Below are 22239 nucleotides of genomic sequence, written 5' to 3'. Positions count from 1 at the left end.
TTCCGCACTTTTATTCCATACAATTTGAGGCTTAAAAAAAATCTTGCAGGAATTGGCCAGCAGATGCTTCTTGCATGAAGTGAGAAACAGTAAACCATGGGTAGTCAAAGTAAGGCCCGGGGGCCGGATCTAGCTCAATCGCTTTCTAAATCCAGCCCGCAGACAGTCCGGGAATCAGCATGTTTTTACATGAGTAGAATGTGTCCTTATATTTTAAATGCATCTCTGGGTTATTTGTGGGGCATAGGAATTCATTCATCCCCCCCCAATATAATCCGGCCCCTCACAAGGTCTGAGGGACAGTGGACCGGCCCCCTGCTGAAAAAGTTTGCTGACCCCTGCAGTAAACTATCTACTTTCAGCTGGGGGTGGAGATACAAAAATGAGAAAGTCACTTAACGGCAGTCCCATATTGCTGGTAGTCATGGTAACACCGATTTAATCACATGCAGCTATGGTATGATCTTGTTACTTTTACGCACCAGAACATTAATTTTTTAATAAAGAGCGATGCCTGGCTGCGTTAACAATAGATGTTAAACTTGAGTGGTACTTACTGGAGATGGTGCTCTGTACCCCTTGTGGTTTGATGGCTTCTTTGCCTTTACGTCCCTTGGCTTTCCTAGAACACATAATACATAGGTAAAGGTAAAGGTACCCCTGCCCGTACGGGCCAGTCTTGACAGACTCTGGGGTTGTGCGCCCATCTCACATAAGAGGCCAGGGGCCAGCGCTGTCCGGAGACACTTCCGAGTCACGTGGCCAGCGTGACATCGCTGCTCTGGCCAGAGCTAAAGCCAGAGCCAGAGCCGCACACGGAAACACTGTTTACCTTCCCGCTGGTAAGCGGTCCCTATTTATCTACTTGCACCCGGAGGTGCTTTCGAACTGCTAGGTTGGCAGGCGCTGGGACCGAGCAGCGGGAGCGCACCCCGCCGCAGGGATTCAAACCGCCGACCTTTCGATCGGCAAGTCCTAGGCGCTGAGGCTTTAACCCACAGCGCCACCTGCGTCCCTACGGTATAGAAATAGAATATATAGGACTGAATGGACAAATAGCATGGACTGTGTTCTTGGTATTGAAGTGACAACAAACCCTACAAACCAGACACCTCTCGCTTTTTCATTTCTTTTGTTTGCTTCACCCCATTATGAAGAGCTTTGTGGTAACATGAGGTTAGTGCAAGTAGATTGCCACCTTTTTTGCATATTTTTTATTATAACCTAACAAGATGGGAAGCGGGTGGTACTGTGGTCTAAACCACTGAGCCTAGGGCTTGCCAATTGGAAGGTGGGCGGTTCGAATCCCTGTGACGGGGTGAGCTCCCATTTCTCAGTCCCTGCTCCTGCCAACCTAGCAGTTCGAAAGCACGTCAAAGTGCAAGTAGAGAAATAGGTACCGCTCCGGTGGGAAGGTAAACGACGTTTCCAGCGCTGCTCTGGTTTCATCAGAAGCAGCTTAGTCATGCTAGCCACACGACCTGGAAAAACGTCGGCTCCCTCGGCCAGTAAAGTGCAACCCCAGAGTCGTCTGCGACTGAACTGTCAGGGGTCCTTTACCTTTAACAAGAATTACATTTTGTGTGTACTTCACTCACATGGAAATAGTATTCTGTTCATCAGATGCAGCATTCTCAACCAATTCTTGGATGTCACCACCAGTGTCACTGAGGTTTGAATCTGACACACACTTTGCTTTTGCTGAAAGAAATGGAAGAAAATTAGGCTGCAAACTTACACATGCCAGCTCAGTACATGCTGCGGAGTTTGGCGGGACTTATTACTAGATAAATGTGTGTAGGACTGTAGCCTTAGAAAATGCTGTCAAGTAGAATCAACATTCTTAATCGCTTTTCCAAAGCTCCAAACTTTCCTTTTTAAAAAAAATAAAATTAAACCAAGGATATTTAACAAAGGCAATTTAATTATAGCAAGAGTACAGCAGCAAGCAAAGGTTCCCACATCATTTTTAACCATACACCTACCTTTTGCTGGGCAGCTTGACATGTTTTCAGGTGACAGCACAACCTCCATATCACCACCACCACCACTGTTGTCTGATTCCGAGTCAGACCAAGAGTTTTTCTTTGTTTCTTTTACTGGCTTGAATGGCAGTGTGGATTGTTTCTTGGAACCTTAAGTTAAACAGATTGGCTAAATTTAAGACAATGCATGCTCTGTCCAAAAGAAAAAAGTATTGAGCACTTAAAGACGATGCATCTACACCTATGCACATTCTTTTTTGCTAAATACAAATATCCAAACAATCTTTAAAACCTAAATGAAGCTTAATCTACTAAAGGAAAGCTACCAAAGAAAATGAATGACACTTGTGAGCAGGTGTTACCTGGTTCTGTTTTAAATTTCTTTGCCAATCTTTGTTTAAGAGTCAATGGTTCCTTATCGCATGCTGGTCCATCTTCTTCTTGAATCCCATTAGGCTCAGTTGTTTCACTCTACAGGTAAGCAAAGGGGGAAATTGGTCACTATACAATGGATGACAGGACAAAGGCATCAAAGAAAGTGGGAATATATACATATGCATAATACACTTTAATAGCGTGCGCACGCACACATACCCCTTAACAGAGGCTAATATTCTGTTACCTTGATTTTCCTTTTCACTTTCTTCTCTGCACCTGCTTTCATCTCCTCAGTCACACGGGGGATGACCCTCCGGCCATGTGGAGAGGGCATAATCTCCTGCAGCTGCTGCTTCTGTACTTTCAGCCTTCCTCCTTTCCCTTTGGTGGCCTTGCCTGCAGTCCCAGCCATCTCATCCTGTTTTTCCTTGTTTTCTTGCTCCTAGAGGGGGTAGGTAGGTAGAAAGAAAGTGGGCTAAAGAACCAGAAGCAAGAATGGGCAGCATGGGGATTTTAAATCTTGGTGTAACCGAAGCCCAGTCCACCCCCAAAGGAAGCAAGCAAGCAAAATGCTCATATCAGCATAGGCCAGAGGGCAACTGCCACTGGGGCAGCCCTTGGCCACCGTCAGCCTCAGCAGCATTCTTACTTGTGGGGTTTCAGATTCTTTGAGATGACAGAACTCTGCTGAACGCTCACATTCTTCCCACCCTTAAGAGAGATTACTGCTATGATGGATCAAAATAGGCTGTAAACTGAATAACTGGTCAGCTACTCTTCCCCCAGAGTTACTTACTTCAAGAGCTTCAACAAAGGCAGCAAGATCTTCTCTCCATAAGTCATTAGGAGCCTTTCGTTTCAGGTTTTCCAGCTCCATTTCCTAATAAGAACCAGTGAGGAGGAAGAAATATTTAGGAGAATCAGCTGAATGCGTATTTGAGTCTTCAACAATGTCATCTCTCAAGTTTCTCCGTAACAGCTCTTTCACCTACTTTGTCACCCCTTTGCTTGCAGAGCTCATCCTTCTTTTCCTTCGTCAGGTACCAGAGAGGCATGTTCAGAAGGTAGTTAAAATCTGGTCCAGAGGCTGCAGCAGATGCAGTTTCCTTATCACTGTCTCCCTCTTCTTCATCAATCTCTTCATTGCCCTAGAATGGAGAAAGTTGATCTGTTTGCTGAGGCTGCTCGCTATCCATGGCAATGTACCTCTTGCCCAACACTTTATTTTGGACTGAGGAAAGCAGCAGTAATTGCCTGCTCTCTGTAGGGGATACTGAACTCAATAGCACCCCCCGGGCAAAGATAGAATTACCTGCCACTACATCAGCCATGTCTACTGCAATAGGGCTGCCTTTCTGCCTTAAAAAGGCCAGTCATTCTTAAGACAGTGTGAAATTCAGGATGAAGATTTATTTGGGATATTTGTAAAACACTCAGGGCAATACACAACAGAGGAAAAACATCACACATAAATAAAAACTAAAAACATTAATAGGTATCAAAATTCTGAATAAAATATTGCCTTTTATGATTCAATATTGTAAATTTGGGATTTTTAATGTAATCTGTCCTGTGATCTTTGGCTGAAGAGTGGCACAGAAATTTAATAATACTCGCATTATTTTCGTGCTGCAGCACCTGCCATGGCAGTAGGGTTGGTGGAATCCCCTTCAATGGACATAGAATCTGGAGAACAGCTAAATTAAAAGGAAGAGATTGAAGATACACTACCTTCTGTTGAGACTCTTTCCATTTCTTTACTGGATCAGAATCATAACCCCTCTGGATAAGGACCTGTATCAATTCTTTCTTGGGTTTATTCTCTAGAAAAAAACCACACACGTATTTTCAGGTCACCACATGGAATGAATGAAACCAGTTGAACAAGCAACCAAAAATCAATGGGTATATCAATTTAGCAATCTGGGCACTCTATTAGGAAGGAGCAAGGTCAATTTGAATACCACGTAGAGAAAATCAAAATCAAATTGACTTAACTTCATTCTCCTGTCCCATTTTCAACTACCTTATTCTCAAGGCATAGTTCATGTTTTATCACTTCAGGATTAATTTGGTTTTATTTCTTTTTTTTGGGGGGGGGGGGTCACAAATAAACATTAGTATACGGTTTATTTCAAGGTGCATCTTTAGAAAATGAAGCTTGCCTCTCTATCTGAAGCAGGTTTGAATTCTGGAAGGAGGGCCTTTTCCTCCAGTGAAAATGAATTTGAGTTTGCCTGCCCCAGCTTCAGAAGTGGAACCAGCTGCCCTACCATCTTCAAGATAAGAAACTGCTCATAGTAAGCTCTGGCAATACCTACTTACCAATCACTATTTTGCCTTCTATTTTTTCGAGGATAAAGCGAGCCTGGTTGTTCAGTTTTGCAGATTCTGCACTCAACATCCCAACAAGCCAGTCTTTCCTTAAGCCGTAATAGCGCAGCCTGAGCTCATAGAATTCCCGCAGAATATCCTCTGCAGTCTCATATTTCTTCAGGCACCCAACGTGGTCAAAGAGTACCTGGAGCAAATAGCAAAAACCCAGAAGTCTGTAACCTGCAAACCTATATGGATCATGGTTCAGAAGGCTGCATGGAGCTCCTTTGATACTTGCACTTCCCTACCCACTTATCGCATACCATGTTGTTGCAGGAAAGAGAAGTCTGAAGTTTGAAGACCTTGTGTAGACCAGCAGCCTCTGCCTCCACCAGATTCTTCTCACTCATTTTTACGATGAATTTGACTGTGGTATCGGTGTGATACTCTTTGTAGTCCGTTATTAGGGGGGGAGTCTTCTCTGTGCCATTCAGCATAGGCTCCAGAACCTGTTCTTTATATACCTAAGGGTGGGGAAAGCAAGCAAGAGGTCAGTACTTTGTACCTTTCCCCCACCTCATCAGGAAGGCTCTAGGAGCATAGTAGAAAATTAAACATCTCACCTGGGTCCATGTCCGAACAGGAAGTTCAGAAATTTCAATGGTGGTCGAATCAAGAATAGACACCTCCCCGTTGACAAGGTACTGGTTTTGTCCCAGCGCATCTATTGTCCCCTTGAAATTTTTGTAACTTGGAAGCTTTAAAAAAAGAGAGGAAATTGTAACAGAGTAAGCCAAACAGCACTCAGTTTTGTAGTTTGTACAGTGTGCTCTGACTCCAATTCAGCAAGACCAGCTCAACTCCTTTGCAAATTTGGTCAGACAAGAGCAGTGTTGTAGGAAAAGCAGACAAAAGCAGAATTGCTGCTGGAGGGTTGTACTTGTACAGTGGACACTCGGGCTTGGGTTGTGAAAGCGGCAAACCCAGAAGTATTTTTCCAGGTTTCGCCGCTCGCGCATATGCAGAAGTGGTCCTCCAGTTGCAAATTACTTGGGATGCAGCCACTTCCGGAAGGCATCCTGTTTGCAACTGGAGGTACCACTATATAGAGAGATAAGAGCAGGCACTGGATTTTAATGAAGAACAAGAGGGATGTCTTCAGAATGCAAAGGTTACTCATCATTTTATAATGTTCAAGACTGTATCACTAAAACTTTCATCAAAAGGAGTAAACATTCACTGTCAACTTGCAAGGGCTGAAATCTCATGGCCCACAAATTGAGGTGCTGAAGTATCATGCTAGAAAGCAACAATCTGTCCTTGCCCCACACATGCCAATTAGCATTTCTCTTATGATCAGTCCTATTTCACTCAGCCATCAATACATTTGCATTACCATTGGAAGTGGCTCATCTCCATCTAGCATGCGCCGAATGTTATTCACCACTTCTCGGACATCATAGTTGGGAATCTTGCATGACCAGCCAGTTCCAATGCCCTCAGCACCATTGATTAGCACCATGGGAATGATTGGAATGTACCATTCAGGCTCAACCCGTTGGTTGTCATCATACAGAAATTTCAGCACGCTATCATCAGCTGGTGGGAAAGCCAAACGTGCCAACGAGCTAGAAAAGAAAGTGGCTTGTGCTTAAAACAGTTCTGATATAGGAATCCTGGAAACAGGAAAAGTGCCAGGTTGGGAAGGATAGAGGACCATCTTGCTAAACCTCCTGCTGTAGGGCATGCTACATCAAGATTATCATAGTGATTAGATTTAGGAACATGTTAAAACCACCATTATATCTTTCAAAACAACCCAGCCAAAGCCAAGAAAGCAGAAGTTGGACAGTGAGTTGCTAACCTGAGCATTGTGAAGATGTATCGAGGGCTGGCAGAATCTTTCCCACCATGCAGCCTGGTGCCAAACTGGCCAATGGGCTGAAGCAGATTGAGGTTGTTGCTGCCCACAAAATTCTGAGCCAAATTGATGATGGTCATCATCAGTGAGTTCTGAAACCAAAACATAACAAACTGAAGCTGAAAGCATCTCCTTTTAAAAGAGGGACAAGGCCACCATCCTGGGACTGAAGAAATAGTGCTGCAAAGGCAAGATTACACTGGCCACAAACATCGGCCAGAAGAACAGAAACTGACAAGACGCTTTAAGCATTTGTGCATGCTGCTCAGACCATTTGGGATAGAGTAGGGCTGACATTTAATAACATCAATATCATTATAAGTATAAAGCAACAACAAATACAAGTTTGATTATGTAAACACTGTTTGAGCAGTAGTACTGCTTCCTTGGCAGCTCATGGTCATTACTTGCCCAATCCCCACCCACATTTTAACTACCTCTCCATGGTGGTAAGACGACATCTCAGCTATTGATCCAGCCAACTGGGCAACCTTCACTTCCCGCTTGTCATTTCGTTTGAAGCATGTGAACAGAACTTTCCTCTGACCTGGTTTTAGTCCTGAAAAGAACGACAAGCAGGTTGCTTCAAGTCAAGCAATAGGCTTCTTTCCTTCGATAACCAGCACCTCTCAGTTAAGGCAAGGATGCCAGTTCAGCACTCAACAGATTCCCTGGAAACTTTCTTGATAGTTTGGTACCTATAGACAAATGCTGCTCCCACATTTTAGTGGTTATTGATATACATTTTTTAATTTTGTTTTTATTCCTATGATGCATTTTGTTTTTTACTGTACAGACTGCTTGGATAAATTAGTAGAAAAGTAGGATAAAAAAAACCAAACTCTCTCCAATGCTGCATCACTTTGAATACTTAGGTGCAAACAGAAGTGCAGTAAGCTATTTTTGTTCTCTTACCACTGGTTTTCTATACACTCACCCACCCACCTTATATCACAGCAAATAATTAAAGTAGTTTACATTTTCAAATACTGTACTCTGAATTCTGCTTCAAGCAGGAGTGTTCAAAATAAAATTATTATACTTTTACACCTGTTGGTTTATTATTATGTCCCCCCCCCCCGCTCAACCTGCCCTTGTTGCCTGGGTCTGCTAATAAAATAATGACAGCTATGTTTATAAGGGGAACTATGTTTGAAATAATAGGAAACTTGATTTAGATTATGAAGAAGTATAACAGATAACTTACCATCAACCAGTGATGGGATGGATCGCTCATTGTCAGAATTTGAGAAGAGGACAAGTTCTTTGTTGATAAAATCATTGTAGGTCAGGTAATTTGTACTTTTGCCATATAAGTAAACCTACAAGTGACAAAGCAAGATTAAGTTATCAAACCTTCAAAACTGTTGCCTCTACTATAGTAGCCTTCAAGTGTTATCCCCATCATAGCACAAAGGAAACAATATACTCTGATGCAAACATATATAGGTACTGAGAACTGCTAGCAAAGGGCAGATCCAGCAATGCAGTCATTATTTGAGCTCATCACTGCTGACTCCCAAGTGAAAATGTTAACTGCCTGCATTGAGGTCTTATGTTTAATATGACAACCGCTGTGAAAAGCTTGGTCTGTGTTTAGCCCTGGCAACTGGGTATTTGTTGCTGTACAGTGATGAACATGCATGCAACAAACTCTGAGCTCAAGGGGGCACAGGAAGAAATTGCAGGAAACTTCAATTGTTATATGCTAGCGACACTTTAGCCCTTCCTCCTTTACCTCCATTCTAATCCATTACCACACCATAAAACAAGCTTCTTCCTCCTCACCCTTTCACCGAGGGGCAAAGCAACACATGGTGTTAAATGTGACAGTTTTTAAAGCAAAAACACAGATGGATCTGATCAGGGCTATGGTGACATAATTTAACCCTCTGTCCCTTTAACCAGATGCTATCTTAAGGAAAATCACCACCCTCCAACTGTTATTTGTGTTTGGAAGCAAACTTTCACTAGCTCCAAAGCAGTGAAAAGAAAAGTGACTGCTCTATTGTCCTGCATTTTACCCACAGTGCATTAACCCCTGGCCAACTACTGAAATAATGCTTGACTGTCAAAAACCTTAGTCTTTTAAGAAGGTGCCTTATATCTGGTCTGTTCCCTCTAACTAGTAGCAGCTCTCCAGGGATCCAGGCAAAAATCTCTCTCAAGTTTCCTGCAACCTGCCAATGCTAGGGATTCATCCTGGACCTTCTGGGTGTGAAGCGTGTGTTTTGCCATTGAACTAGTCCTTCCCCAAAGCATATAGCGAGAATCCCATGCTGCTCTAATGGCAACTCACGTCTGGAAGGCCATGAAGCTTCCTCTCCCTTCGATCTTGCATGAAGTTTGTCAGCCACTCCTTTCGGTCATCAACCTTTTTTTTGCTAAAGGCCTAGGACATTAACAAAATGATTAACTCAGACTAGCCTGGGATGGAGAGTGATAAAAAAATTGCACTTACTGAAACCATTTAAATTCTTCTCAGTTTCCACTAAATTACCCACAGGCTTAGGTTGCCAGTCTAGAACTCTCTCTCAGAGCTGGACAGTACCAAAGTCCACTAAGAGAAGTTAGTAAAGTCAAATTAATGACTGGATCCAGCTTAAATCAAGAGACATTCAAGATCAGGAATTCAGGAATATGGACAAATACAGTCAGACACCCTGGAAGGCCATTGAGTTAGAGGGCTTATCTACATTGCAGCCAACCATAATGCAAATATGTACAGCTGTGGTAATTGATGGGGTTTCCCCTCACTTCACTGTCAATTTAACTGCCATAAAATCTTGAAGTCGCTCCCTGTCCCCCCCCAATGCTGGGCTATCACATGCCAGAAAGACATTCTCCAAACTTTGATAAGTCAAACACCACCAAGCTTTGCTGATGTTTAATGATGGGAAATGGCCAGATTCAGCTACCAAAAGTTTTTGAACATTTGTTTCCAGGCTATCTAAAGTGTAGTGCTCTTGTTTATTCTAATTCTGGAATAAACAGAAGCTTCTGGAAGCTTCTCTGCATGATGCAAGCTGGAAGCTTCTAGTTGACACGCAAGTTTCTATTCTGCCTAGAGAAGGCTCCTTGATGTTTGGGATATTCCCATCAGAGAAGCTGAACAGCTGGTTTAAACTTGTTCTGTTTGTTATTCACTCAAGGTCATGCTGACTATAGTAATAGGCCAGAAGGAGCCTGGGTTTCACCCTTTCTCTTTCCTTCTCGTGTGGTGTTCTTTACATAGCATACTTAGTGTTAAGGTTTTAGTCTTATTATAAGTTATTGTAAGTTTAAGTTAAACCTGCTGCAACTTATCTTATGGATAGTGCTAATCCAGATGTATGTGATTTGTGACCGTTATGCACATTTGCCTTCAGTAGCAGGAAAGCTCTGATGGATGAAATATTAATTGCCTCTGGTCTTTTTTCTTCTTCTTTTTGAAATCCTGCAACGTGTCTAAGTCTTTTTTACTCTAACTATATGTTAGAATCTGCTCTGGATCAATATTGAGCAGAATTCTTGACACATTTGTTCAGGAACATATATGGATATATCAGATAGTTCCAACTTTAAAAAAGAGAAAGGCTTATTTCTGGTAGGATCACTCAACATTTTAAAAGCAGATAATGATTATTGCCTAACTATTTTGCAGATGCAATCCCCAAGCAATAGAGGATAGGTGAAATTTTGTTACCAGAGTAATCGCAGCATCATCTTCAGGGCCAGAATACTTGAAAGGTATTCGGTGCCTTGTCATCTCTGCAAAGTACTCTTTCGCTTCCTTTGCTGTGCTGGTACCCAGACCTAGAGAGATTAAGGACAGATAACACCACTAAGATCCTCAAATAAAACCTAGGCAACTTAAGACATTCTCCACTGCGTGTACAAGTCTCTCTCTATATATATCTTGAAGCAAAGCACATTTACATAAATCTGGGGTGGCTAACCTTTCGCACATATTGTTGGATTCCAAACTCACATCATCCTGATCATTGCAATGGTGGTTTGGGTTGATGGGAAACCAACATCATTTGGAGGATGACAGGTTAGCCACCCCTGAGATAAAAAAAAAAAAACCAAAGGCTGCAGAGTTAGTATCCCATAGCTATTAGGTGCCATGCTATGCAGTGCATCGACCCAATATGGAACACTACAAAGAGGAAGAAGAAAGCTGTTTCGAAAGAACTGCAGCAGGGAAAGTGGTTTAAGTACAAAAGTGGGATTCCTTTTTCAGGTATGTCTAGTGTAAGCTTATCATAGCTCTCTCTAGCAGACACAAAAATGTTAGTTAAGTACCTTCTTTGTCGAATCTTTGGCAATCAAAATGCCAGTCCATACAATATATAAAAATATATTAGGTTTCTGGTAGACCCCCGCCCCCAGGATAAGGGAGTTCCAAACAGAACACCAACTGTTTATGTTACTATAGGCAGAGACTATTTTGGGTGAATCCAATTGTTGCATGACCAGCAATGTGCGGGTCCTTTTGGACAAAATGGAGGGCGAAATGGGGCAGGCTTATGTTTGTTTGGCTGACATGTGGGGGAACCTCATCGCAAAATGGTCACTGCCTGTATAGCAAAGGTATTGCCAAGAGTACTTTCAGATGACCTCGGGGTTGCTTAGGGTAAGTTAAGTGCTCCAAGATATCCCCTTCACATTCTCTGTCTTTTCTACATAGAATCTGGAAATGTGTTTATAGATAAAGCCCTTCAATTGCTTTTTCTGCCAGAGTTTACATGGAATATTTCATGTTTCTTCGGAGGCTGTTTACTAGTCTTAACTATCTAGCAGACTCCCAACACTTCTCATATGATTCAAGTTAGCTGTGTTAAAAATAGTTTTAATCAAACCTTTGTAGTACTTGATCTTCCAGTTTTTGTAGTTAGGATTGCTGGCTTTCCATTCTTCATATTCAGGAATGCTATAGAAAGAAATCTCCTCCTTGTTTTTGGAAACCTAGTTTGAAGTAATAAGTAACAATGGGAAAGCATTTTAAGACCTAAGATTTTAACCAGTGGAATTTGGGGGAAATATTCTCAGCTGGCTCAAGTGGTCACTCAGGAAGTGGGGGGGGGGGGGAGGGGAGAGAGCAGGCTTACCTTTACAATGGGAGTAATGAACTCTTCCAGGAAACGGTGTCTCAGAAGAGATGGCCAGTTATGGTGTATGAAGTTAATAAGCAAGCCTTTGATGTGAGAACCATCTTGATCCTAAAGTGTTTCAGAAGACAAATTTTAGCCACTGGCAATGTGAAAGTAGAACTCAAGAGCATGCAGCACCCATCTTTTCAGAGACCAATGCTAGCCAACAACTGATTACGATTGCCAGTATGATCAAACACTTGGCCTTGGACTAGTTCTAACTCACTATGGTTGAGTCAAGGGACATTCTTACATATTCAGTTGGATCTGTACATGGAAAGGATTAAATAAAGGAGAGCAGGTCCAACGTAGCAAAAGGTGGGCTACATGATGGAACAACTCCATTGATAGGTGTTTAAAACACTCCCTTAAAGGGCCCACCTCCAGTCTTTCTTCAGGTTTCTTTTAAAGGTGCTCCATCAGACATTTGGGATGTAACTAGAAGTGTGCATTTATTGTTGCTTCATTTTTTAATTTTCATAATAAAATTAACAATTAAAATTTGTTTTATTTAGAAATTTTGAGTTATAAAGCAATACAGAGGTGTGGTAACTAAAGATAAGTACTGTTCCATGCTGATAGCTTTCACCTGTGGTTCTTAGAAGCTGATTGCAGGGTAGGGACCAAAGGTGGACAAAACTACCCCAGAAGGAGCACATGTCCCCCACCAGTGGTACTACCCCTCCACTAACACCTCATATACCCCCAACCCTTATAGTTTAACTATTTTATCAGCCACGTGTGCAAACAAAATATTTGTACTGTTACTGTTGGCAGGAGATATGCTTGCCCATGAGAAAAAGACTGACCTGATCTGTCATTATCATTATTCTCCCATAACGCAGACTCTTTAGTGATTCTTCATCATCATAGGTCTTCTTATATTGCAGGCCAACTATCTTGATAATGTTGTTGATTTCAGCATTCTCCATTATCTGAAAAGGATCGGTTTTTCTCTTTAAGATTAAGTTGGGGGGGGGGAGAGGTAAAGGACCCCTGACAGTTAAGTCCAGTCGCAGGTGTCTCTGGGGTTGCGGCGCTCATCTTGCTTTACAGGCCAAGGGAGCCGGGCATTTGTCCACGGGCAGTTTTTCTGGGTCATGTGGCCAGCATGACTAAGCCGCTTGTGGCGCAGTGGAACACCGAAGCCAGAGCAGCGCACAGAAACTTCCTGCCAGAGTGGTACCTATTTATCTACTTGTACTTTTTGGCGTGCTTTCAAACTGCTAGGTTGGCAGGAGCCGGGACCGAGAAACGGGAGCTCACCCCGTTGCGGGGATTCAAACCGCTGACCTTCCGATCGGCAAGCCCAAGAGGCTCAGTGGTTTAGACCACAGCGCCACCCGCGTCCCTAAGATTCAGTGCATGAACTATCAATTTATGGATCCTGCTGCCCATTTAGACAGATATTGATATCTTGCTTTTAAACTTGGCTCAACCCCTTTTTGTCTAGATGACTGATCCACAACAGGCAAATTGGGATCCACTAGTGGGTTGCAATAGGAGCACCACCACCAGGCAAATATATGGTAAAATATTTAAGAAATGGGCCCCCAAATGTATGTTTAGTTTAAAAGTGGGTCCTGATACTGAAATTGTTGGAGATACCTGAGCCATAGGTTACTAGGCTCAAAGTGCTTAACTCATTTTAAAAGCACTTTAACCAAGCAGATTTTGCACCTCACAATCCAGTGAGTATCCACTGAGCAGAGCACAAGTTGTCCTTGTCAACAGCTTCCATTGTGACAAGGTTGGAAATGCAATCTCTTTCCTGTTACAATTTAGAAAACAGTTGACAGCTTTTATATACAATACCTAAAGCAAATCAAGGCCAAGTAAGATCCATGATGGAGTTTGCAAAGTATTGCCAACTCACCTGTTTGTGGGAGGCTTCCCGAACATTCAGCAGCTTTCCACGCAAAGGAAACACTCCAAATTTGTCCCTGCCCACAACTCCAAGACCAGAAACAGCTAGAGTTTTAGCTGAATCACCTTCTGTCAGAATAAGGGTACAGCTGGTAGAATTCTTGCTCCCTGGAATAAGAATTGAGCACCTTAATCCAGACAACTCCATTTACCTACATGCTCATCCTGTTTAATCAGGACTGGCTGTCAAGTTTCTGATTGCAAGAGTAGATCTGTCTCATGTTTCAGTCAGGCACAATTAGCAAAAGCATAGAGGCAAGACAACAGACAGCAGCTTTACCCATGATGAAAAAAAGCTCTATATGCACAGAAGGAAGGATATGGCTCTTTCCCAAACTGCAGCTTATGTGGAAGCAAAGCTGTCAGTCCTTTCTCTAAGTCCTTAATCATCAATCAGGCCAGTTGCCACCACTGGTCAGGAATCTGGGTTCCTGTACAGAAGGGTATTTAACTTCTAAAAAATATTAAAAGGCTTTTATGCTTGTAACCATACTGCGATACATACCAGCATCATTGGCATCATCTAGTTTAGGTATCCCTTTAATTCTGCTGTATTTTACAGAAGAACATTTCTTGTTCAGCTGAGCCTGGGCTTTAAATCTGACCCAGTTCAAAATGTTATCCACTATGCCACAACTGCTTACCTAGAAAGAAAGAAAAAGCTGTCTGTAGAAGCAAATATGATACAAAACATAAGGCTGAAGTCTTTTTTGCTTCTCAGTTTGTTTTGCACCCAATTCCAGCTCAAGACATCTCCAAAACAATTAAACAGATGACAACACAATGCACCCTACAGCACTTACCCCCTTGATAAACTTTTCGCTCAACTTGCATGTTGAGCCAAAGCTCTTTGCTTGAAGGGTCATGTTCTCCTTTGTTTGGGAGTCAAAAGTTGGATTTTCAATCAAGCAGTTTACAAAGACCCACATGTGATTCTTCACCTAGAATTAAATGGAGGTGTTATAAACTACTAATGTTTAGTTTATTGGACAACCTCATCTCTCATATTTCCCCAGCTGCAAATGTACCCATGTTGTTAATTAAGTTGACTAACTTGGCATTTAGTAGAATCTATTCCCAGGTTATGGAAATTGTTTTCCAAAAGAAGTTTATTTAAAAAGTGATGGTGGGGAGGGGTGTGTGAAGCAAGATGCCTTCAAACAAGATGTGAGAACATGACAAAAATAACTAGCATGTAGGAAGCAGCATTTTTACCAAGTTGAGCTTCTCAGGCACAGGTAACAAAAGCTGTATCAGGTAAGTTTTATATAACAATGTTCCATTTTCTATATAACAATTAAAGGTACAAGAGGTCAATCTACCCTAGCATCTAGCAATGCTTTTATTTAAGGAATTTTTCTGTTAAAACTATTGCCTAACCTGCAACTAGAATTGTAGGGTGCTGTAAGACAGCAAAGAGGCAAACTTTCAAAATGAGGTCTAAGAAGCCTACGCTTAAACAGGGAAATCTGAGATTTATACCTGGAAAGGCTTCACTGACACTCCAAGTTTGTTCTTTTTCTTTACCATGTCAATGAGTTTGGCGATAAGCTGGTCAGCAACATAATCTACATGTCTACCACCCTATAACGAAAAGAAAATCCAAGAATTAATAAAAGTTTCAAGGAGTGCCTACCACAACATATCATGCGTTTGGGGAGTCTTAAAGTGTGTGCCTTGGCAAGCAGGATTTGTATTCAGCAGCTTTGAAATTAGAGCTCCTGGATGGAGCCAATTCCTGCTGATCAGCCTGACTTGAGTTCAAGCTGAACTGCAAAAGAAGGAAATGATTGGAACATACTCCAAATCCTTTCCTTTGAAGGTCACTCATCTGACTTCATGGACATGCAACAGTCACGTGACTGACAAGCGGACAGCCTCATTAACTTGTCAAAATGGTCTATGGGGGAAGCTCAGGATCTGGTCCACAGGTTCTCCACCCTTGCTATATCTAGTAATTAATTAGATAGAGATAGATTGGCTGAGGAATAAAAGCTCCAAACTAGCTTCAAGAATGGATCTGGCCTGTAAGCTAATGGCCCCAATAATATTATGTATTTACTGTATTATGTAATACAGTAAAAACATTTACAATGCTTCTATAATAAATCAAGGAGACTTGTTAGGTTTAAGGTCTCATTTCCAAATCCAATAGCTACCATATTAGATTCTCTCCCCTCTTAAACGGATGATTTGTTTTCCTATAATTTAGCAATACCGTAACTGTTTCGCCATAAACAAGACAGATTAAACATATTCAGACTACAGAGCTGTAGCTGGTTACCTTTGTTGTAGCAATGCTATTGACGAAGCTGACTTGCTGGAAGCCCTTTTCACTCATTGTTACACAGACTTCCCACCGATCATTCACTTCTTCATAGACTACTTTCAGTAGATTGCCAGTTTCATCCACCTTGTCCTTTATATACAGATCTACATAACTGCGGAATCCGTTGATCTGTAAACGAGATAGGTATGTTGCAATGTTTGCAGAAAGCTTTTACCTCATTTGTTAACGTGTTAGGTGAAGATGGGTATAGCCATCCAATTAACTCTAAAACATTTTAAGACTGGTTTCCCCAAATCCCAATCCAACACCTCATTGCCAAAAAGGGGAAGAAAAACAGCGAAAGTCATTCACTCACGAGTAGATTCTTTCCATTCAAGAAAACTTTGACACCTTTACTTGATCCTGCAATATCATAAGCTCTCCGAGACATTAGAGCCACAATATCTTTGTCCAGTGTGGTCATTTTAAATTTTGACAGATCAGGCTGGAAGGTGATGCATGTGAAGTCCTCACCATCAAAGTGCTTCAATTTCATCTCTCCAGCCTTAGACATATTATTAGTCCAAGTCTGAGGAAGAAAACAGTTTATAATTTTATGTACAGAAACAACTAGATGAATTTCTTTAGCTACAGCTGATAGTTCCTAATCAAAGAACAGCATATAATTTTTTGTGGGCTCTACTTTTAGCTTAGTCACTTTTGCAATTTTCAGTTAGGTACTGAAGATGTACAAGCACAACAGTTAAAAATGCTGACCAGCTGATGCCTGAACCTTTACAATATAGTGGTACCTGGGGTTAAGGACTTAATTCGTTCTGGAGGTTCGTTCTTAACCTGAAACTGTTCTTAACCTGAAGCACCACTTTAGCTAATGGGGCCTCCTGCTGCTGCACCACCGGAGCCTGATTTCTGTTCTCATCCTGAAGCAAAGTTCTTAACCCGAGGTACTATTTCTGGGTTAGAGGAGTCTGTAACTTGAAGCATATGTAACCCAAGGTACCACTGTATGTGGAATAAATTTAGAAGTTGGTTTAATGTGCACATGCGCATGTGTCCATGTATGTACCCAAATAACATTTGGGCCCAGGATCTTAAAAGCGCACAGTACCTATCCTTACAAGGTTCCATGTACCTGCTTAAAGTGCTTCTTATATTCTCTGCATGCAGTTTCCACAGTAAATTTGGTACTGAAGATGTTGCAGAGTTTTGCTCCATAACCATTTCGGCCACCTAAAACAATGTATAAAACAAATCAAGTTACTTACACACCATGAAGCTTTGCAGAGTTTAGGAGGTATACAGCCCAATCCTAGGCATGTTTACTCAGAAATAAGTCCCAATGAGGGCACTAGAAGCTTACTCCCAAGCAGGTATACACAAGGCTGCAATCTTAAAGATTTGCTTGTTGTTTCAAGTGGGATTAAAACTCAGCATTCAAACCTTAAATGGAGTGTTCCCATCTTCCAACAAGAAAGCCCACATATGTGGCTCATTTCTATATCCTTCCCTGTAATATCAGTATTGTTCTATGTCGCTAAGGGTTGGTACCATGAGGCACTTTGAAACTTCAGTTCCCTCATCTATACCTCAACTCTTGCCTTTAGCTCAACAGTAGGAAGTTAGCATAACTTGTCCAGTATACTGCTTTCAGGAAACTGGGGAACTGTAAAACATGGGTTACATATTTTTAAATAATGCATATTAAATCAACTCTTCTTTACCCTTCAACCACTCTTCTGCACATAATGAAAGAGACAAAGCTGTAGTGAAGAGACGGGTTTTTCAATAGGGCTAGTCCCTTAAGACATAATTTCCCAGCTGGTTAATATTTTCTATTAAGGTTTTCCTCTACCTGTGACTTTCTTCTCATCATCATCGTAATTGCTGGAGGTTAAAAGCTGTCCAAAAATAAGAGCCGGCACATAGACTTTCTCTACTTTGTGCTCTACAACAGGAATCCCTTTTCCGTTGTTCCACACAGAGATTGTGTTATTCTCTCTAGAAAAAGAAACCAAACTCTTTATGAATCAGGAACACAAAAAACCTCCGTTAATGGAATTAGCTCCCTATTCTACACAAGTGTTAGTAAGCAATGACCTCCTGCCCACTGCTCCAGAAATTTCTCATCTCTAAAGACCCCAAACAAGATTCTTATTTAGGACTTCCGGAGGCGGCGCCATCGGTAATGGCGGATACCCTCTGAAACGGAGGGGGAAGCTCCGCAGAAATCGGGTCCACCGCTACAGCGAAGCGGGGGACCCTCAAAAAACCCACAGGCGGGTGAAGCCTGGGGCCGTGGGGCTCAGCGGGCACGCTTTGCGCCCCCCCCGAACTGTCAAAGGAGCCCTGAAAAGAGCTCCGGAGCGGAGCGGGGGTGTAGCGCTGTGCTGGAGCCGATCGCTACTTCTGCGGAGTGAAGCTGCATAGCAGTTACCGGAGAGCGCTGGCCTTTTTCCTGTGAAACATCGGATTAAAACAGCTATCCGTGAGTAAGAATTGGGAACTTGGAAAGATCAAAGTTAAGACCAAGTATTGGACTTTGATTTTGAATTTGAATTTGAACTTGAAACTAGAAACTTGAACTTGAAATTTGAACTTGAAACTAGAAACTTTGATCGGGACTTTGAACTTGAATTTAAAATTCGGACCTGAAATCGGCAAAGTGCAAACAGGAAGTCCGCTTTGCCGATCCTGTAAATAGAATAAAAGCAAGGGACAAGGGAACTTTGAACCACTGACTTGTTTTATATAAAGAGCTAAATTTCACTGTCAGAGCAAAAGAACCCCCCCCCCCAAGTAGGGAAGGGGGGACAGAAAATCCACCACTTTACTTTTAACACTGATCTGCCGGTCTGTCTTAAATAAATGCAAGGCTACTGTGAAAGTACTGTTTATGGACATTGTAACTTTTGCTACTGAATGTTTAGAAGGACTGGTAACAATCAAGGGAGCCTCCAAATTTATAACTTTTTTACTCTTTTACTCTTGCAACAAATTGGAAAGATAACTGGGGAGCTGATGAAGTTACTGTTTAACAATCATTGAAGAAACAACCTGGTATTCTGCTCCCCTAGAGGAACTTTGTGTTATAGCTGGGGATTTTCCACTGCAGCTGCTATTGTTTATAGCTAAGAAGGAAGCTTGGGAATTGTGTGAGTGACCTTGATTTCCAGAGGCAAGCAATGGAAGAGAAACAACCAGACAAGTTACAGCCTCCAGATAAAGTATCAACAAGAGCAAAAATTAAACAACAGCAGCAGCTGCAGGCACAGCAGCAACTCCAGCATAGAAGAACATCATCAGCAGGACTCTCTGTCCCACAAGCTACAGAAAGGGAAGAATCAAAAGGAACAGGATCGGATTCTGCAACATTAGACAAGATTTTATCGGCTCTGCAAAATTTGACAGCTAAGATTGATCAAAATACTTCAACTATTAAGGACCTGGGGCAAAAAGTAAACGATTTGGGGACGAATGTGAATTCTAACACCCAGGCGATTGACAGACTGGTGCAGGAGTCTAAGGAGACAAAGAAGACTGCGGAGGAAGCCAAAGAGAGGGTATTGGCAGTAGAACAAAAGATACCACCAATAAATAAAAAATTGGATGAATACAAGGTACAATTCTCTTTGATTGAACTTAAAGAGAAACAGACCAACTTGAGAATTAGATCGGTCCCAGAAATAGAAGAAGGAGACTTGATAGAACTGTTGACATCGGAATTTGAGGAGTGCTGGGACCTGGATCCAGAGAAAGAAGAATTTAAGATAGTGAGTGCTTTTCGATTGGGAAGGGTTAAGAGGAAAAATAGGCCGAGAGACTGCTTGATTGCTCTAAGGACAAAAGAGGAAAGAGATAAAATACTGAGTCTACACTACCAGAAAGCACTCGATATCCAAGGGGTGAGAATTGAGATTTTTAAAGATATCCCGAAATACCTGCTTGATCTTAGAACCAATTACGGAAATTTGGTGGACCTGCTAAAAAGAAACGGAATTTTGTTCAGGTGGGAATTCCCACAAGGCCTCTCGTTTACATTTAAAGGAAAGAAAATTAAGATAAGATCAGAGGAAGATAAAGAGAGTTTTCTGAGAAATTTTGGAGAAGAATTACAAAGAGAGGCCAGAACAAAAGACTCGGAAATATTAGGACTGGGACCACCTGACTTAGGAAGAACTCTCTTGGGACTGGACCAACGGAAAGAGATACCGCCGACAAACCAAGAGCAACTTCTAGGAGCAACTGGTGGAACATCAGAATAACAACAACATGTCTCTGCAGATGTTAACTTGGAATGTTCGAGGTTTGAACTCCCCCAGCAAAAGGAAGAGGATTTTTCATATTCTGAAAAAGGAACAATTGGACCTAATTTGTCTACAAGAAACACATATAACAAGACTCCAAAGGAAATTATTGATAAGTAAAAAGTTAGGCCAAGACTTTATTTCATCAGACAAAGTAAAAAAAAGAGGAGTTGTGATCTACGCAAAAGAGAAATTATCACCAAAGTTTCTCCTTAAAGATGAACATGGACGATTTGTGGCAATTGAAATACAATTCCAAGGAGAGAAATTAGTAATAATTGGAGTCTATGCACCTAATGAGGGGAAATCAGAGTTTTATAAGAAACTGCATGAGACGTTAATGGACTTTATAGATCGAAATATCATTTTGATGGGAGATATGAATGGCGTTGTCTCGACATATATGGATAAATCTGAAAGACAAGTAGTCACAAAAGATGGAAGACTACCAAAGACCTTTTTTGAATTGACAGACAATATGGACTTGATTGATATTTGGAGAACTAAAAATCCCCTAGGTAGAGAGGGGACCTTCTTCTCTGAAGCCAATTTGACCTGGACTAGAATAGACCAAATTTGGATTACAAGAGGGATGGCACCCAAGATTCGAAAGGTGGAAATCTGCCCCAAAATCTGCTCCGACCATAACCCAGTGAAGATGGATATGAAACTAACACCCACTGGTTCCTTTAGATGGAGAATGAATGACACCTTGTTTAGAGACTCTGAAATTGTGAAAAAGGCCCAAAAAACACTAAAAGACTACTTTGAGATAAATTTGAAGACTACCGTGGAGAAAAGAGTAATCTGGGATGCAAGTAAAGCTGTAATGAGGGGGTTTTTGATCCAGCAAAATGCTATAAAGAGGAAACTTCAAGAGGAGAAGAAAGAAAAGATTTTAGAGAAAATTAGAGAAGGCGAGAAGAGATTAAGGACTAAACCTAAGTCACAGGACATTCTACGAGAAATTAAATTACATCAGGCACAATATTTGAAAATGGTTAACCAGGATATAGAATGGAAAATTAAACAAATGAGACAAAAAACCTTCGAATCGGCCAATAAGTGTGGAAAGCTGCTAGCTTGGCAGCTGAAGAAAAGACAGAAATTAAATACTGTTACCAATCTTGAAGTAAATGGACGAAATATACAAAACCCACGGGAGATTCAAGACTGCTTCCAGAGATACTTTAAACAACTGTATTCACAAGGGCCACAGAATGAGATCAAAATCGAGAAATTCTTGGAAACAAATGGATTACAAAAAATTTCTCAAGAGAATAAATTAATACTGAACGACAAAATTTCTGAACAGGAGGTTGAAGGTGCCATTAAGAACCTGCAATTAGGCAAGTCTCCAGGCCCGGATGGGCTAACCTCCAAATACTACAAAGACATGAAAGATTACTTAATTCAACCTCTAATGGAGGTTGGCAATGAAATTATGGAAGGGAAAAGAGCGCCGGAGTCGTGGAAAGAAGCTTACATCACGCTTATACCGAAAAATGAGATAGAAAAGACACAACTAAAGAACTACCGCCCCATATCCCTACTTAATGTGGATTATAAAATTTTTGCTGATATTTTAGCTAGAAGATTGAAAAAAGTTTTAGCAACAATGATTCATAAAGACCAAGCTGGCTTTCTCCCAGGCAGACAATTGTCAAATAACACGAGAAACTTAATTGACATTTTAGAAAAGCTACAAGTTAATATAAATACAAAAGCTGTTTTAATATTTATTGATGCGGAGAAAGCCTTTGACAATATTTCGTGGAGCTTTATGAGGAAAAATTTGCAAGGGATGGGGGTTGGAGAAAGGTTTGGAAACGGTATAGGCGCGATTTACTCAGAACAGAAGGCGAAATTAATAGTGAATAATGCAGTAACGGAAGAAGTTAAGATAGAGAAAGGGACACGACAAGGCTGCCCAATTTCCCCTTTGCTTTTTATTTCAGTCCTGGAGGTCTTGCTGAATATGATT

The 22239-nt window shown here is 41.4% G+C and overlaps 1 protein-coding gene across 1 annotated transcript in view; it reads right to left on the bottom strand.

Moving 5' to 3' along the window:
- TOP2A (DNA topoisomerase II alpha) overlaps positions 1-22239 on the bottom strand; it is a 30956-nt gene that overhangs the window by 3537 nt on the left and 5180 nt on the right. The window contains exons 5-32 of the mRNA XM_079948667.1: positions 17804-17949; positions 17084-17181; positions 16307-16519; positions 15946-16119; positions 15144-15245; positions 14465-14602; positions 14167-14305; positions 13612-13769; positions 12545-12670; positions 11694-11804; positions 11445-11550; positions 10286-10395; positions 8900-8992; positions 7808-7922; positions 7038-7159; positions 6544-6692; positions 6076-6307; positions 5303-5437; positions 5003-5203; positions 4689-4884; positions 4095-4186; positions 3356-3511; positions 3160-3243; positions 2608-2805; positions 2348-2456; positions 1986-2135; positions 1599-1701; positions 558-622 (exon numbers count right to left, since the gene is read on the bottom strand). Of these exons, the coding sequence (XP_079804793.1) occupies positions 558-622; positions 1599-1701; positions 1986-2135; positions 2348-2456; positions 2608-2805; positions 3160-3243; positions 3356-3511; positions 4095-4186; positions 4689-4884; positions 5003-5203; positions 5303-5437; positions 6076-6307; positions 6544-6692; positions 7038-7159; positions 7808-7922; positions 8900-8992; positions 10286-10395; positions 11445-11550; positions 11694-11804; positions 12545-12670; positions 13612-13769; positions 14167-14305; positions 14465-14602; positions 15144-15245; positions 15946-16119; positions 16307-16519; positions 17084-17181; positions 17804-17949 (3821 nt within the window). The remainder of the gene's footprint in view (positions 1-557; positions 623-1598; positions 1702-1985; positions 2136-2347; positions 2457-2607; positions 2806-3159; positions 3244-3355; positions 3512-4094; positions 4187-4688; positions 4885-5002; positions 5204-5302; positions 5438-6075; positions 6308-6543; positions 6693-7037; positions 7160-7807; positions 7923-8899; positions 8993-10285; positions 10396-11444; positions 11551-11693; positions 11805-12544; positions 12671-13611; positions 13770-14166; positions 14306-14464; positions 14603-15143; positions 15246-15945; positions 16120-16306; positions 16520-17083; positions 17182-17803; positions 17950-22239) is intronic.

Source organism: Podarcis cretensis (assembly GCF_951804945.1).
Source record: "Podarcis cretensis genome assembly, chromosome: 13".
Lineage (NCBI taxonomy): Eukaryota > Metazoa > Chordata > Lepidosauria > Squamata > Lacertidae > Podarcis > Podarcis cretensis.
This window is presented reverse-complemented; position numbering and strand designations above follow the sequence as displayed.